Consider the following 15,933-nt stretch of genomic DNA (forward strand, 5'->3'; position numbering starts at 1 on the left):
GGGGCGGAAGCTGAGGGTCTGGGGTCGGCGGTGGGTCCTGGCCTGAGTCTCCCAGCCATGCCGATGCCCCTCCCCCCCGCCTGCAGCCACCATCCCCCTGCAGGGCACAAGCGACTCCTGGTACCAAGAGCTCAAGGCTGTCATCCGCGAGCAGCAGACGCGGCCCATCTGGACGGCCGAGGACCAGGTACCCGTCAGGGTTTGGGAACAGTCGCAGTTAGGGCTGGGTTAGGGGCCATGGCCAAGGCCCAGATTTGACCTGAGGCTAGGGTCTGGACCTGGTTCCTGGGGTGAGATGGGATTGGGGTCTTCTCCTGACGCTGGAGTCAGGGTTGGGGCTCAGCTCAGATTTGGGGGCTCAGTCTGGACCAAGGTCCATGGTCAGAACTCACCTTGGGGTCAAGGGTTAAGGCTCAATTTGAGGTTGAGGACTGGAGTTTGAAAGGTGGTGTCCCGGGTCTGGGGTTTTCTCTAAGATCAGGGAGGGCCGGGGCTCGGCTCAGCCAGGCCATGTGCACCCGCAGCTGGACAGCTCCTCAGAGGACAACCTGGACCTCCCTCATCGCAGCCTGGCTGACAGCTCCGCGGATCTGAGCTGTGACAGCCGGCTCAACAGCGACTATGAGACAGACGGTGAGGGCGGCGTCTACACGGACGGCGGCGCCTACACGGACGGCGAGGGTGGGCCCCACACGGACGTGGGCGAGGGGCCCCTGGTGCCAGCCCTGGCCCGGTCCTCGGAGCCCGTGCTGGAGGATGAGCCTCGGATCCTGCAAGATCACGGGAGACCCTTGGGTCACCAGGAGACCCAGGTGAGCCAGAGCACCAGGCTGGCCCCAGCAAGGGTCTCGGGATGGGGCTGAGAGAGGTAGGGAGCCTATTTTCCGCCAGGATCTCGAGGAACAGATACGTCCCCGACCAGATCAGTAGCTGGGACCTGGATCTAGGGTATCTGAACCACTGAGTCACTTAAAGCAAATATTTAACCTCTGCATGAGTTTCCTTATCTGAGTTACAGGGGTTGATGGTGAAGTCTTGACATCACGAGCTTGTTATTTTGTTGCTGTTGTTGTTTTGTTTTTTGGCCCCGCAGCTTGTGGGATCTTAGTTCCCTGACCAGGGATCGAACCCGGGCTCCCTGCAGTGGAAGCTCAGAGTCCTAACCACTGGACCGCCCGGGAAGCCCCACAAGCTTGTTGTTTAAATAGAATACACTTTAGTCCAAGTCCCAGCCCACGGGAGTCGGGTGTTTAACAATAGCAAATATTGACTTAGCACTTATTCTCTGTGCTGCTGCCTCAGCCTCCAAGGTGCCTTTCTGTGAATTCGACAGATTTCCTCCAGACCCTCTCTAGGGAAATGTAAAAAATGTACGAATCTATGTCGTCTCTGGTAGAATGGTGCTCTGTGGGGTTGTGTGGTACCCGACCTCCTCAACTGTCTGTGGCATCCTGATTATGGGGCAGGCTCTCCTCTAAGCACTTGACATATACAAACTCATTTATGAACTCCTGACAACAGCCCTCTGAGGAAAGTCACAGATGGGAAACCCCACTCCCCCTTTGCTGACAGGCTGGGAGATCACAGCCAAGGCCTTCCCCTGTCCCAGGCTGTTTTCTCATTTAAAACTGGGGAGGGGCTCCAGACTTCTGTGGGGTCAAGGAGAAAGCCTGTGGGTAGCACTGCCAGGGGCAAAGATGGAGAGGTGGGATGGGGTGGTTACTCATCCCAGTTTATCATACTTGGGGGATAAGTGTTAACTTCCTTTCTCCCTCTGCAAGGTGGATGGCCGCCACCCACAGGGTCAACGGCGACAGGACAGCATGCGGTAAGAGCCCCTGTACTCCACATTGGGGGACCTCAACCCTCCCCCTGGGACTCAGGGTGTGGGGTGGAGAAGAGACCTAGAACTAAGCTATGCCTTCGTGGTGCTGGGAGCCTACTGAGTGAGACAGAGCCAGGCAGAGCCACTCCAAGCCCCATGTAGTCAGGGTCATGGGAGTAGGAATCCTCTTCCTGGGAGGATTGGGAGGGCTCCCCGAAGGAGGGGAATTTGGAGTGGGCTTTGAAGGATGTGTAGGAGTCTGTCAGTCTTGCTCATCTCTGACTGCACTCACTGTGCCTAGCCCAGAGTCAACTCAGATAATGGTAGGTAAGTCCACACCCTTCCCACCCACAGCCTCTGTTCTATTTTCTGATCCCCAGGACATATGAGCGGGATGCTCTGAGGAAAAAGTTTACACGAGCCCGAGATGTGGAGTCCTCTGACGAAGATGGCTATGACTGGGGACCGGCCACTGACCTGTGACCCCTCCCAGGTGGCCAGTTGGCCTATCCTACCTTTTTCTCCCTGGAGCTGAGACTCAGCTTCCCACACAGAACCTGGAAACCTGCCTCCCTCTGCCCGGTCTTTAATAAATGGAGTATTTTCACAGCACTGGCTTCTAGTGACTTCCAGGGACAAGAGGCCAGAGTAGGGTGCATGCCTTTCCTCCCTCAAACCCACAGACCCAGATCTGAGACTTTGCCCATTCAATAAGCTTTTAATTTTTTTACATAAGAAAATAATATAGAACCAAGAAACTTTTGGGGCCCTGGCCAGCCGAGGAGGGTCCGCGGACAGAGTTCCAGGGCCGGCGGGGGCTAAGGCACAGTGGTGGGGGGAAGGTGGCCGGTCACAGGTACACCGGCTGCTCCTGGCCTGTGAGCAGGCGGTAGGTGGCAGCAGGCATCGTCTTGATGTGGACCTGGGGGCGGAGAGGAGGCGGCAGCTGGAGGCGGCCTCCTCCCACTCAGGCCCCGCCCACCACCCCCGCTAGCGCACCTCAATGTGGGCCTCCGTGAGCAGCTCAATGATGCGGGCGTGGGGCGTGGCCACCACACTCTGCCCGTTGATCTCAATGATGCGGTGCCCCACGCGGACGCCCCCGCGCTCGGCAATGCCACCCCGGAGGAGGCTGCAGATCTGGGGGGACAGGAAGGGCCACGCTGCTCAGGGGGCCATGCCTGGGGCCGCCCACCCCACACCCGGTGCCTGGGCTGGGGACTCACTATGCCATCCTCCACGCAGAAGCCCAGCTGCTCGCGGACGTGGGGCCGGCGGATGATGGCCGTGGTGACCGGCGGGCAGTGGACGATGCTGAGGGTCACCAGTGTCTGAGACTTCACTTCCTGTGCAGGATGGGGGCTGTTGGCCTGGCTGGGCCTCCAGGGGGCTGCCAGACTTCCTGTGGAGCTGCAGCTCCTCCTGGGCCTGTTTACCCACTCATGAAATGGAACCTATAGATTCTACAAGACCCGCTGAGAAGCGGTTAAGAATGCAGACCAGGGGCTTCCCTGGTGGCGCAGTGGTTGAGAATCTGCCTTGCCGATGCAGGGGACACGGATCGTGCCCCGGCCCGGGAAGATCCCACATGCCGCGGAGCGACTGGGCCCGTGAGCCACCACTACTGAGCCTGCGCGTCTGGAGCCCGTGCTCCGCAACGAGAGGCCGAGATAGTGAGAGGCCCACGCACCGCGATGAAGAGTGGCCCCCGCTCGCCGCAACTAGAGAAAGCCCTCGCACAGCAACGAAGACCCAACACAGCCAAAAATATAAATAAATTAAAAAAAAAAAAAAAAAAAGAATGCAGACCAGAGCTTGGCGGCCTTGGAGTCAGAGCTGTGCCACCTCTCACCTCACTGCGCCTCAGTTTCCTCACGGTCAAAAGCAAGGTTCTAGCAGTGCCCACAAGGCAGGGTTACAAGCACTCAGTAACACACTGCGTGAACCGTGTCAGACTTGCCCTTCTGGCCTGGCCAGGCCCCTCCCCATCTCTGGACCTCAGTCTCCCCATCTGGGCAATGAGGGTCAAGACTCAAGAATACGCTTGCTGCCTCGTGGCAGAGAGGAAAGGCCTTGTGTTCCAGTCCTGCTCCCGCAGCAGAGCGGTGTCCCTGGACTTACCCTCTCTGAGCCTCAGTTTCCCAAAGTGCACGGGAGCGGGTAGGACTTGAAGCTCTACTTGCCCCTTCGGGACTGAGACACAGAGACCTGGCCTCGGGCTCACTTTCCCAGGCACGTGGGGAGGGGGGGCCTGCCACCTACGGGGCCCTCGCAGGCCCTCTGCCCCGGCCACCCCAGAGGACTCACGCGGACGGCAGCCTGGCAGGCGGCCAGAGGCAGCCCCACCAGGCTGGTCCCGTTGATGGCGGTGATGCGGTCTCCGATGCTGAGGGCCCCTGAGCGCTCGGCGGGGCCCCCGTGCAGCAGGTTGGCGATGACGGCCGTGGGCAGCAAGGAGCCCCAGCCCGACTCCACTAGGGCCACGCCCAGACCCTCACCCCGGCGTTTCTCGATGCACACCTGGGGGGTCACAGGTGGTGCTTGAGGGCTGCTTGGAGGAGGTAGGAGATGGGGTGGTGGGCGCGGGAGGGCTTCAGGGCCACTCGGTGGGCCGGGGTGGGGGACCCGCTTGCTCACCTCCCTGCAGTTCTCGCTGTTGGAGAAGTGGTCGAGGTCCCCGTTGTGGAGGTGGCCGGGGCCCGTGGCCCCCTGGCTCTGCTGGGAGCCCACCTGGCTGGGGTTGATTCCACTTTCCCGCAGGAACTGGCTGTAGGCCACGGCGAAGGCCTGGCCGATGGCCTGGGCGATGAGCTGGGCCTGTGGGGTGGGCGGCACCTCTCTGGGGGTCCCACCCACCTCCTTCAGGTCCGCCCCCCCCCAGCCACTGACATCCCTACCACCAGCCCATCCACCCCCAAGTGGGACTGGCCCGCCAGCCGCTGGCCGAGAATCTAGGTGGGGGAGAAAGGAGACAGGCCTGGGGCAGGGAGGGTTTGGGGAGATCGCTGTCAGTCTCAGGCTCTTACAGGAAGGCCTGGAATATATGGCTCAGGGCCTTCAGGAGGGTGAGGATGGAAGGACGCCGGGGTGGCAGTGTGGCCGGGTGGGGCTTTGGCGGAGAGCAGGGGCCGCTGTGAGCCCCCCTCGCCCTCAGGACACCCGGAGCCCGCTGCTCACGTCCTCTGAGTGGAAAACGTGGCAGATCATCTTGTAGAGCCGGCGGCTGCGGGGCTGGGGCGCCGGCCGCTGGGCCAGCCGCCGCCGGGCCATGAGCACCAGGGCGCTACCGATGTCGGCGATGTAGGAGATGGTCTGCAGGGCATGCTCCATCAGGGCCTCCTGGAGGGGGCGGGGAGACCAGGCTGGGTGGGCTGCGGGGGCCTCGCTCGGCCTCACCCTCAGCGGAGGCGCCCACGCCCCAGAGGCCAGGCCTGGGCCCTGTACCTGGGAGTCAGCCGTCAGAACCTTGACCCTCTTGGTGGAGACGAAGAGGTCTACCTCTGTCATGGGCTGGGTCTCCCCATCGGGGGCCTGCGGGGGGCGGGGTGGGACGTGGAGGCCCCAAAAATCCCAGACTCTGACCCGCCAGGCTCAGAGGGCCTCGGGGGACCCGGCCTGCAGCCCACCTACCCGCCCACCCACCTGCTGGCCCCTGGCTTCACCTTGACGCGGTCCATGGCCTCCTGGGCCTGCGCCATGCGCGTGCTGGGGGGCGGGTTTCGCTCGGACACCAGCTGGGTGGAGCCCAGGTATTTGACCCCGAATATGACACCATCTAGGAGGTCTTCGTGGTCACAGGGGCCGGACGCTGCGGGTGACAGCAGAGGCGGGTCAGCCCCCTTGAACCTCTGCCAGGCTCGCCCACCCCTGCGGGCTCTGCCCAGAGCCCTGAATGGTCTGGAAGCGCAGAGAGTTCTGCCCTGCAGGTTGGCACTTGGAGCCACACCATGTCTGCCCACGGTCCCGGAGCCACCCCATCAGCCGGAGCCACAGATCGGTGGTTCAGCCCTCACGGATGTAGAGCCCTCCATCAGTCTAGAGCCGTCTCTGCCCACAGCTCAAGGACTCCCAGGCAGAGGACGCGGTTTCAGGGGCAGGCTCTGCATCCAGAACCACGGCCAGAAACAGCTCTAGTGCCCACAGACAGCGCCTCCCTGTGTTGCTAGAATTCCAGGAATCAGGCTAGAACCAGACAGTCCCACTCCTATTTCTAAAACCCTTGACATTATAGAACCATAGTCAACTCTGCTGGATGGTTCTGGAATCCCAATCAATCTAGAGCCAGTCAGCTCTGCCCACTGCCTTAGAATTCTCTATCGGCCCAGGACCACAGACAACTCTACTCCATGGTCATAGAACTGCCCAAACAGAGTAGAAAGAGGCAACTGTCCACATACCTCAGACTCTCATACTGTCCAGAAACCCAGGTGGTTCCTGATCTGTGATTCTAGAACTTCCTGACACGTCTCAAACCACAGAATTCTGCCTGGGATTTTAGAAACCTACACTGCTCCAGAATCACGCTTTTCCACTACGTGATTCCAGGACGTCTTGATCAAGACAGCATTGGGAAGCTCCTCCTGTGGTTCTAGAGTCCCCTCACAAACTCACAACTGCAGATGCACTGGGCAATTCTAAGAATTATCTGAACAATCCAGAAACGAATGACTCTGCTCATGGTTCTAGAATCCCCCCAACCCAGCCCAGAACCACAAAAAGCTTCGCCCCCATGGCTCTAGAATTCTCTGAGCAACCTAGAGCCAGACAGCAGTGCCAGTGATTCTAGAATATTCTAACCAATAGCTATTGCTTTTGGAGAACCACAGGCCACAGGGAGTGAAACCACATTCCCATGAACTTAAAGGATAGCCAGTTCTGCCCACTGTCCTTCATGATCTAAGCATTCCAGAACAACAAATAACTCTGCTCTGGGTTCTAGAACTGCACCATCCAATATGGTAGCCACCAGGCACATGTGGGTATTGTGCCCTTGAAATGTGGCTGGTCTGGACTTAGATGTGCTGTAAGTGTAAAATGCACGCCGGATTTAGAAGCTCTCATTAAAAAAAATGTAAAATTATAAAATGTTGATTGCATGTTGAAATAATATTTTAAATATACGGACTTAATTTAAATGTTATTAAAGTTAATTTTAAGTGTTTGCTTTTTTTATGTGGATAACTAAAAAATTTCAAGTTACATGGGGCTCAAATTCTATTTCTGTTGCATAGCTGTAGAACTTTCTAGAATTGGACAGTTCTGCCCAGTTCTAGTACAGCTCCTAAAGGTCTAGAACCAGAGATAAATTCTATTCACTCCATGATTCTAGAACTCCCCAGTCTGGGTAGAACCTGACAGCTCTGTTCATCATTCCAGAACACCCTCATCAGCTGAGGTCACTTTAATCTAGAACCACAGGCAAAATGCTAGGTTCTGAAACTCTCTAGGTGAATCACAGCTCCACCTATGACTCTAGAACCTTCTTGGAATTACAAGTTCAAACCAGCTTCCTTTCCCACAACCACAGAACTTGTTCTTTGACCTAGCGCCTCAGATAGTGTGTGGGAGAATGTTCTAGAACATTCCAGGTGTCCAGAACAGGTACTTCTCATGCCTTGAGAGCAGACTGGCAAGGTTTTCTGCAAAGGCCCAACGAGTAAATATTTTTTATTTTGTGGGCCAGGTGGTCTCCATTGCAACTACTCAGTCTGTCCGTTGTAACATGAAAGCTGACACAGACAACATGCTAATGAATGGGCATGAGTCTGTGTCGATAAAACTTTATTTGCAGACGCTGAAATTTGAATTGCCTATCGTTTTCACCTGTCAAGAAATGTTCTTCGTTCAAGTTTTTTCAACCATTTAAAAATGCATGGGGGCTTCCCTGGTGGCCCAATGGTTAAGAATCTGCCTGGCAATGCAGGGGACATGGGTTCGAGCCCTGGTCTGGGAAGATCCCACATGCCATGGAGCAACTAAGCGCGTGCACCACAACTACTGAAGCCTGCGCACCTAGAGCCCGTGCTCTGCAACAAGAGAAGCCACCGCAATGAGAAGCCCGCACATCGCAACGAAGAGCAGCCCCTGCTCACCGCAACTAGAGAAAGCCCATGAGCAGCAATGAACACCCAACACAACCAAAAATAAATTTTAAAATAATAATAAAATAAAATAAAAATAAAAATGCATGGGACTTCCCTGGCGGTCCAGTGGTTAGGACTCGCGCTTCCACTGCAGCGGGGTGCAGGTTCAATCCCTGGTTGGGGAACTAAGATCCCACATGCTGTGCGGCATGGCCAAAAAAAAAAAAAAATTCTTTTTAAAATTAATAAATAAATAAAAATGCAGAAGCCGTCTTAGCTCACAAAACATACCAGAAAGTCCATGGATGGTAATTTACCAACCCTTGCTCTAGAATCAAGTGCTACAATTTCCCAAGTCTGCCCTAATGCTCCCTATTCATTCTAGAACATTCTCAGGACTGTCTCTCTTTCAGGTGTCTGGAATCTACTCAAAAGCAACCCCAGAGCCTCTCTAGAAGCAACTCGTTACTGGCAAACTTTGTGCCAGGTTTTGGGAGCTTGAGTCGGGCTGTTCTGAAACCCCGAAGTCCCTGGGGCCAGGGTGGGTGGGACACTCACCCTCCTGGAGGGCAGGGTAGGAAGCCAGGGTCTTGGGGCTCTGGAAGAAGACAGAAGAGGGGTAGGCCTGAGTCCTCCTGCTTGGCTCCCAGCAGTGAAGCGGTCTGGAGGGCAGGGCGGGCTCTACCTGGGCACTGGCAGGCGGCTCTTCAGAAGTGACCAGAGGTACCGTCTCCAGCCAGGGTTCTGGGGAGCTGCTTGAGCTCCTGCCCTCGTCCTGCTCGACAGAGTCTCCTTCTTCCCACTCCTGTGGGCCCATATCCCCCTCTGGGTCATCAGGGGGCTGCAACAGGCGAGGAGTAGGGTCTGGAGGTTCCTGTGGACCTGACTGGGAAGGAGGGCGCTCGTCTTGCTGCAAAAGGCTCAGCAAGTCTTCCCGGCCAGCCTCGGCGGACAAGAGCCCATGGGCATCGGTGATGTCCTGAGGGGCCAGGCCATGGCCAGTGGCAATGTGCAAGGGGCACGGGGGTCCGTCTGGGGACAGGCCCACCAGATCACCTGGCAGAGCTTCAAACTGTTGAAGCAGGTCCTGGATATTTAGCCCGTCAAGTTCCATCTGACTCAGGCTGCCGGGGCCTCTTGGTGCCGGGTCCCACTGGCAATCAGGGGTGAGGTCCTGAGAGGGTGAAAGTGTGTCCCTGGGCTCCTCCAAGTCCATGGCTGGAGGTCCTGGAGGGGGTTGGGAGGTTGTCAGGAATTCCATGCCTGGACCCTGGGCTCAAGCCAGCATCTGAAAGAGAGAATCAAAGATGAGATTTCCGAGGGCTTCCCTGGTGGCGCAGTGGTTGAGGGTCAGCCTGCCGATGCAGGGGGCGTGGGTTTGTGCCCCGGTCCGGGAGGATCCCGCGTGCCGCGGAGTGGCTGGGCCCGTGAGCCATGGCCGCTGAGCCTGCACGTCCGGAGCCTGTGCTCCGCAACGGGAGAGGCCACAACAGTGAGAGGCCCGCGTACTGTTAAAAAAAAAAAAAAAAAAAAAAAGATGAGATTTCCTGGCTGCCAATTTGGTACCAGGCTCTCACCTGGTATGTGTTCATACAGGACACATAATTTAATCCCCATCATACCCTGCAAGGAAGGTTCTGCTATGATCCTCATTTTACAGACGAGAAGACTGAGGTGCAGAATGAGCAGCTGTAAGGCTGTGGCTTCCCAGGTTCCAAACCCCGGGGGATTCCCCTGTACCCGTTGCCCCAGACCTCTCCCCATCCGTGGACCCTGTTCACCCCAGCCCTGGTTCTTCCAAGTCTTCCTCCCCGGGGATGTGGAGGCTGGAGACATACTCTGACTATATAGACCCGACCGGTGTAGGTCGCCGAGACCCAGGACTCAAGACCTCAGTCCAAGACTTTAGACTCAGAATTTCAGACTTAATACTAAGAGTTCCAAGATGCCAGAAAGCGGACTCTCATCTCAAAACCTCCAATGCCACCCTCAAGATCGACGCCAGACTCAGACCTGGCCCTCAGACCCAGCCTGAAGACACAACTCGAGCCTAAAGCTGAATTAAGACCCCAGTCCTCTAGCAGACCCCAGACTCAACACTTCAGACCCGTGACCTCAGGCGCTGGCTCCAGACCTCGCTCTGCTCCGCCGGCACAGTCACTTCCCGAACCGAGGTGGCCTCAACCCTCGCGGCCCCCAGGACCCCGCTCCCTGGCTGGTCCGGTCCTGCCAGTCACCGCAGCTCGCCAATTCCCGGACTGGGCGCTGGCAGATCTGTCCGCGCAGCGCTCCTGGACCACTGGGCACGCGCACGCCCGCGGGGCTTACTGGGAAATGTAGTTCTCTCAGCCAGCCTGGCCGCGCGGGGGCGCTAGACGTTGGAACCGTGAGTTCGAATCCCGAACCTTCATTTACGCACAGTGAAAGCTCGGGCTGGCTTCTGAGCCTGTTTCCTGAACTGCAAAGTGCGGTTTGAAGCCACTGCTTGACTGCTACGGCTTTGCTCATTATTCCAAGGGATGGCAAATGGGAAGAAATGGGACTGGAAAATACTAAAGGAGCGTGAGAGGCGGACCCTTTCGAGTCCAGGGACACCGGAAGCGACGCGAGGACCATATTGTAGACAGACTTCCTGTGTGGCACTCAGTAGGGCGGCCGAATGGCTCGCCTGGCTTACCTTTACCTCCCTAAACTTCCGGCTTCCTCAATTGTAAACTAGGGATAATAATAGTACCTACCTCCTAATTAAACGAAATCGAGCTGGTTACAGATTTAGCAATAGATTTAGAAAATAATGAACGCAATAATAGTGTTAACTTTTATTAGTTTTAGGTTTCAGTAATTGCTCATTGACTAGAATCAAGGATGTATAAGTTGTGATACTTAAAGTAAGTGATAAGTAACTGAAGGGCAAGAAGTCGGACATCCTTTGGAAGTCGCCTCTTGCAGTACCTGGGGATATCTACAACAGTTTAAAGAACTCACAATTAACGTATGCTTACGGCTGGAGTACTACATTTCCCATCAATCTCTAGGAGCCTACAACTCCCAAGCACCCCTCGGCAGCAGACGTCCTCCGGAAACGTGCACGTGCAGGCGGCCGGCATACGTCATGGCGACCAGGCGCCTCTTCGGTGCTACGTGGAGCTCGGCCGGCTGGCTGGTTCGGGAGCTCCCGGACCCCGCCGCTTCTGTAAGACTCCACGTACGAGATTATGCCAAGAGACCGGGTGAGCTGGGTTAGGAGGGACCAAGATGGGAATGGTAGGGACACTGGGGAGTTGGTAGTGCGCAAGCGCTGGTTGGCGAGGCACGTCCTAGAGTCAGCGCGCAAGCATAGAGGCTAAGCTGTATGCGCAGGCGCAGTTTGAGGTATCTAGGGCGCGATTGGACTCGGCGCGCAGGCCCAAGTTGGTTTTTTGTTTTTTTAATGTGCGGGCGGGGGTAGGAGTAGGTCGTGAACTTGGGTCCCTATGTCGTTTCTGCCTCCAAATCAGTCACCTTTGGCAAGTTATCACCAGAAATTGGGACCCATCTAAGTATTAAAACCAAAACAAGGTTATTTAAATTTTCTCTGGATACAGCCTTGCCCGATCTCCTTTGTTGAAAGGAGGGATTTGGCAGAAGTGAGGTTTTAAAGACACAGAGCAGCCAACGGAGGCTCTTTCTTCGTGAAATAAACGGAATGAAAATGGGATTGAAGAGGAATGACTTGGTTACTCTGAATATCAGTGTCATTTAATGCAGTATCCGTGTCCCAGTTAAAATCATTTTGAATGCAGCAGACAGGGTCCAGCCAGGGCAGAAAGGGACAGCTGGCCTCCCGAGGGTGGAGCTGGGCTGAAATGATTCTCCCCCACCGTAGTCATTAAGGGGGGCAAAGGCGCTGTGGTCGGTGAGGCCCTGAAGGGCCCAGAGGTGTGTACAGACCCCATCCGGCTCACCACGCACGCCATGGGTGTCAACATCTACAAGGAGGGCCAGGATGTGGTCCTGAAGCCGGATTCCGAGTACCCAGAGTGGTGAGTGGGCCAGGACTGGGTAAGGAGGGCCTGGCTAACCAAATCTGGGGACCTAGGAGGGCTTCCCTGGGGAGGTGGTGTGTGAGTCAAGACCTGAGTGCGTGGACAGAACTTTAGAGGTGGGCGGGAACAGCCAGTGCAAAGGCTCCAGGCAGAACTGCACCTGGTTTGTTAGTGGAGCCCAGGAGGCAAGGTGGAGAGTAGGGGGAGACAGGGCAGGAACTTGATGGAGCCCAGCTTTCAAGGGGCTGCAGGGGGAATTTTGCTCTTGGCCCTGAGAGCAGTGGTAGGATGTGGAAGCCGATGCCACGTGCCAGTCAGTCCTTCAAGCTGGGGGAAGTTTAGAAACGTTGAGCGAGTGGGTGGGGAGGCCTTACAGGTGGGCAGGGGACACGGACAAAGGCCAGGAGGCAGAAGGTTTGGCGTGCGCCCACCTCAGATCCCAGCGCCCTTGGGATGGGGGCGCCCCCTTGTTCCATGTCCTCAGGGTGGTTCCATGTCCTCAGGGTGGGGAGGGACTGCCCTGAGGTCAGGAGGCCCTGGTGGGGCCCAGTCCTGCTGCTGCCCATGCCAAGGGGGTCTGCGGTGGGGGAGCCGTGGGGAAGGGGGCTGCTCTGCAACCCCGACTCCGCCCACTCCCCATCAGGCTGTTCCAGATGAACATGGGTCCCCCAAAAAGTCTGGAGGAGCTGGACCCCGAGACCCGGGAGTACTGGCGGCTGCTGCGGAAACACAACATCTGGCGCCACAACCGGCTGAGCAAGAACCAGAAGTTCTAGCGGGGGAGGGACCAGAGCACCCTGACCCTCCAGTGACCTGGAGGAGATGCGGTGGGTTGGGGGTACCTCCCCCAGCCCACCCCCTGGACTTTTTATTTTCTGGAAAAACAGACTTCTCCGAGAACAGAGGAGACTACCCCCTCACTGGGGTTACTGGGTAGCCCCTGCATTGAGGCTGAATCAGGGCCCTGGGGGCCAATAAAGACTTCTTGGGGCAGTTGTTGGCAGGCTCCGATGCCTCTGGGTGTTGTCACATGTCGGGGCCAGGAGGGACTTGGGGCAGGCATTGGGGAGGTGGGCACTTCAGACCCAGTGGTCCCATGGCCCAGCCTCCACCCTCAATGATTGCTAGGCGTCTGCAGGTCCATCTTCTCGTGGCCTCACTGAGCTGCTCTCCCTCATTCCTGGAATTCCTAGCGTTGCCCAAGAGGCCTCAATCTCTATCCTCGAAGGGGAGGGTTTTCAAGCCTGAATCGAGTCATCTGGAGCAGAAGAAAGTCTGTGAGCTTCAGGAACTGAAATGTCCAGGGGTACGGTCTGACTTCAGGCACAGCTGGCTCCAGGTGCTTCAGTATTCAGCTATGTGGCTCTCCGTCTCTGGGTCCTTTTAACTCCACTGGGTAGTTCCCTCGGGCAGGGGTGGCTCCAGGGCTTCTAGCTGACACCCCCCTATCCACTTCAGCAAGCCCAGCCAGAAGGAAGGGACTTCTCAATCCTTTCTGCCAGGGTCACAGGGGTTATCTTCATTGGCCAGTCACTTGAGCCGAGGGACCTGGGCCTACTCATCATTCTCCTGTCCATCCACCCCCACTGGTGCCCACCAGATTGAAGGAAGCTGGAGGACACACACATACAGTGCCAGGACCACACTGCTTGTGGGGCTGGACCAGGGCCCTCTCGCCCTCCAGGCTCCTCCAGAGCTGGATGGGTCAGGCAGGGCAGGGTCCCCGAGGCTAATTCTGCCTGGTTCCAGGAAGATGAGGGCCCTCATCCTCTTAGGAGGACTCTGCCAGGCGGATTACAACACACCTGCCCTCGCTGGTGGCCTGTTCTGGGCAGGCGGATCGTCCCAAGCCTCCCATGGTTCCCCATGGCTCTAGGTAAAAACTGAAGTTGTACTGGCCCCGCGACATGTGGGATCCTCCCGGACCGGGTATGAACCCGCGTCCCCTGCATCGGCAGGCGGACTCTCAACCACTGCGCCACCAGGGAGGCCCCCCAGCAGCTTTTATCAAACCTGATTTCTTCTAACCCTCTCCGCATGCATCATTCTGGGTCAATTCCTTTCGGTGACCGATAAAATGTTCAATAGCGTTGCGTTGTAGTTTGCAGCCACGAGAAACACAACGGCCAACTCAAACTACCCTTTTAAGGAGGAAAGTCGTTATATCCCTTGACAGGACACGGAGAGAGCCATGGTCCTGGGGTTAATTATTTCAAGCGCTCATCGGGACTTCCCTGGCTGTCCAGTGGTTAGGACTCCGCCCTTCCACTTCAGGGGGCGAGGGTTTGATCCCTGGTCAGGGAACTAAGATCCCATAAGACACTCAGCGCGGCCAAAAAAAAAAAAAATTAAGTGCTCTTAATCATCATCCATGAGACAAGTTCATCCTATCGTCCATTTCAGTGACTTGGGGAGGTCACCCATGGGGAACCCACCATCCACCAAAGCGGGTCATATCATCAGGGACCTCTTCACATTGGGTTTGAGACACAGGCATTACAGGCAGATCCACATTACCACACAGGGGAAGCAGGGCACAGGGAGAGACAGCAGCTTTCCCTCCGAGCCCTGGCTCGGCCCAGTATCAGCAGAGACAGCCTTCAAGCCTGCGGTTTCATCTGCCATCTTTTCTTCCAGTAATGCGCTGTCCGCTACAGCTGGCGCTACTGAGTCTTGAAATGTGGCTATTCCAGGGACTTCCTTGGCAGTCTGGTGGTTAAGATGCTGCGCTCCCGACGCAGGAGGTGTGGGTTCGATCCCTGGTTGGGGAACTAAGGTCCCCGCATGACGCACGGCGCAGCCAAAGAAAAACAACGTGGCTATTCCGTGCTGAGCTATGCTGTGAGTGTTATAAAATAGATACCAGATTGAGGCCTCTGTTCGGGAACAAAAAAGAATACAGAATATCCCATTACCACAACTAAGGAGCCCACCTGCGGCAACTAAGACCCAGCACAACTAACTAACTAAATAAATGTTTTTAAAATCTCATTAATAGCTTTTTAATATGAGTTTTTAAAATTAATTAATTTTTAATTTATTTTTGGCTGGGTTGGGTCTTCGTTGCTGTGCGCAGGCTTCTCACTGCAGTGGCTTCTCTTGTTGGCGGAGCACGGGCTCTAGGCGTGCGGGCTCAGTAGTTGTGGCTCGTGGGCTCTAGAGAGCAGGCTCAGTAGTTGTGGCGCACGGGCTTAGTTGCTCCGCGGCACGTGGGATCTTCCTGGATCAGGTCTCGAACCCGTGTCCCCTGCCTTGGCAGGTGGGTTCTTTAACCACTGTGCCACCAGGGAAGCCCCCAATAGCTTTTTATAGTGATGACACTTTGAGATGATATTTGGGATACGTTGGGTTCAATAAAATATAGTTAACGTTGACGTCACCTGTTTCCATCCACTTGGCTACTAGATTTAGACTGACACATAGCGCATGTTGTATTTCCCTGGCACTGGTCCAGGAGATCAAGACACCTGTCCTACATCTTAGGATGGCTTTCATCCAGGTACCTTCTGGATGAGCCTAGAAGGGCGACCTGTGGTGAGGCCTTGCCACCTGCTGGACACATCCAGGACCACAGCCTGCCTCCTCAGTTCACTGATTTTGCAGATATTCCTTGAGTAACACCCACGCATTGACAACAGGCTCAGTGCCGGGGGGATGCAGCACTGAACCCACTAAGACCACATATGAGGTGAGGCAGGTGGGGCTGGAGGTTCACAGAATACAGGTAAATGCGTGAGTGACTATGTCATAGGTTCAGGGGTGATATGTGTGTGGATGCACAGATGGCAAAGGAGCACATGGGAAGACGCTCAGCACCACGTGTCAAGAGGGGGAAGCAGAGCAAACCCACAGCGAGATGCCGTGTCACACCTGAGAACGGCTAAAACCCGTACACAGGTATTTACCCAAGAAAGATGAAGGTGTAGGTCAGGTGCACAAATGTCCACAGCAGTTTAATTCATAATCGTCCCAAACTGGAAGCAACCTCAGAGCAGACCAG

The 15,933-nt window shown here is 56.2% G+C and overlaps 3 protein-coding genes across 6 annotated transcripts in view; 2 read left to right on the top strand and 1 right to left on the bottom strand.

Annotated features, from left to right (window-relative positions):
- The window catches only part of TJP3 (tight junction protein 3), a 30,581-nt gene extending 28,145 nt beyond the window's left edge, over window positions 1-2,436 (top strand). For all 3 annotated transcript variants that reach the window (XM_059060177.2, XM_067033158.1, XM_067033159.1), the window contains exons 18-21: window positions 87-187; window positions 525-812; window positions 1,782-1,828; window positions 2,206-2,436. In XM_059060177.2, coding sequence (XP_058916160.1) covers window positions 87-187; window positions 525-812; window positions 1,782-1,828; window positions 2,206-2,308 — 539 coding nt within the window. In that variant the 3' untranslated portion in view covers window positions 2,309-2,436. The remainder of the gene's footprint in view (window positions 1-86; window positions 188-524; window positions 813-1,781; window positions 1,829-2,205) is intronic.
- Window positions 2,437-2,523: 87 nt separating this feature from the next.
- On the bottom strand, window positions 2,524-10,225 carry APBA3 (amyloid beta precursor protein binding family A member 3). 2 transcript variants are annotated; one of them, XM_059060189.2, is made up of 11 exons: window positions 10,043-10,225; window positions 8,594-9,196; window positions 8,467-8,506; window positions 5,488-5,633; window positions 5,270-5,356; window positions 5,003-5,164; window positions 4,463-4,642; window positions 4,133-4,345; window positions 3,052-3,171; window positions 2,825-2,965; window positions 2,524-2,747 (listed from the first exon to the last, which is right to left on the bottom strand). In XM_059060189.2, exons 2-11 carry the CDS (start codon window positions 9,167-9,169, stop codon window positions 2,676-2,678), a joined length of 1,737 nt encoding a protein of 578 aa, XP_058916172.1. In that variant the 5' UTR covers window positions 9,170-9,196; window positions 10,043-10,225; the 3' UTR covers window positions 2,524-2,675. The 2 variants fall into 2 exon arrangements, with proteins under 2 accessions (XP_058916172.1, XP_058916174.1); XM_059060191.2 differs by lacking the exon at window positions 5,270-5,356 and having other exon boundaries at window positions 10,043-10,215.
- Window positions 10,226-10,529: 304 nt separating this feature from the next.
- MRPL54 (mitochondrial ribosomal protein L54) lies at window positions 10,530-12,929 on the top strand. The gene is made up of 3 exons (XM_059060206.2): window positions 10,530-11,138; window positions 11,774-11,930; window positions 12,577-12,929. Exons 1-3 carry the CDS (start codon window positions 11,021-11,023, stop codon window positions 12,707-12,709), a joined length of 408 nt encoding a protein of 135 aa, XP_058916189.1. The 5' UTR covers window positions 10,530-11,020; the 3' UTR covers window positions 12,710-12,929.
- Window positions 12,930-15,933: the final 3,004 nt, after the last annotated feature.

The sequence above is a fragment of the Kogia breviceps genome, chromosome 4, assembly GCF_026419965.1.
Source record: "Kogia breviceps isolate mKogBre1 chromosome 4, mKogBre1 haplotype 1, whole genome shotgun sequence".
Taxonomy (NCBI): Eukaryota; Metazoa; Chordata; class Mammalia; order Artiodactyla; family Physeteridae; genus Kogia; species Kogia breviceps.

Coding starts and splice junctions, on each gene's coding strand:
- APBA3 (XM_059060189.2), bottom strand. CDS start 9,169: ATGGAATTCCTGACAACCTCCCAACCCCCTCCAGGACCTCCAGCCATG. Junction 4,346..4,462: donor ACAGCGAGAACTGCAGGGAG/GTGAGCAAGCGG, acceptor GTGACCCCCCAG/GTGTGCATCGAGAAACGCCG. Junction 3,172..4,132: donor CCTGCCAGGCTGCCGTCCGC/GTGAGTCCTCTG, acceptor CATCCTGCACAG/GAAGTGAAGTCTCAGACACT.
- MRPL54 (XM_059060206.2), top strand. CDS start 11,021: ATGGCGACCAGGCGCCTCTTCGGTGCTACGTGGAGCTCGGCCGGCTGG. Junction 11,139..11,773: donor AGATTATGCCAAGAGACCGG/GTGAGCTGGGTT, acceptor CCCCCACCGTAG/TCATTAAGGGGGGCAAAGGC. Junction 11,931..12,576: donor GATTCCGAGTACCCAGAGTG/GTGAGTGGGCCA, acceptor ACTCCCCATCAG/GCTGTTCCAGATGAACATGG.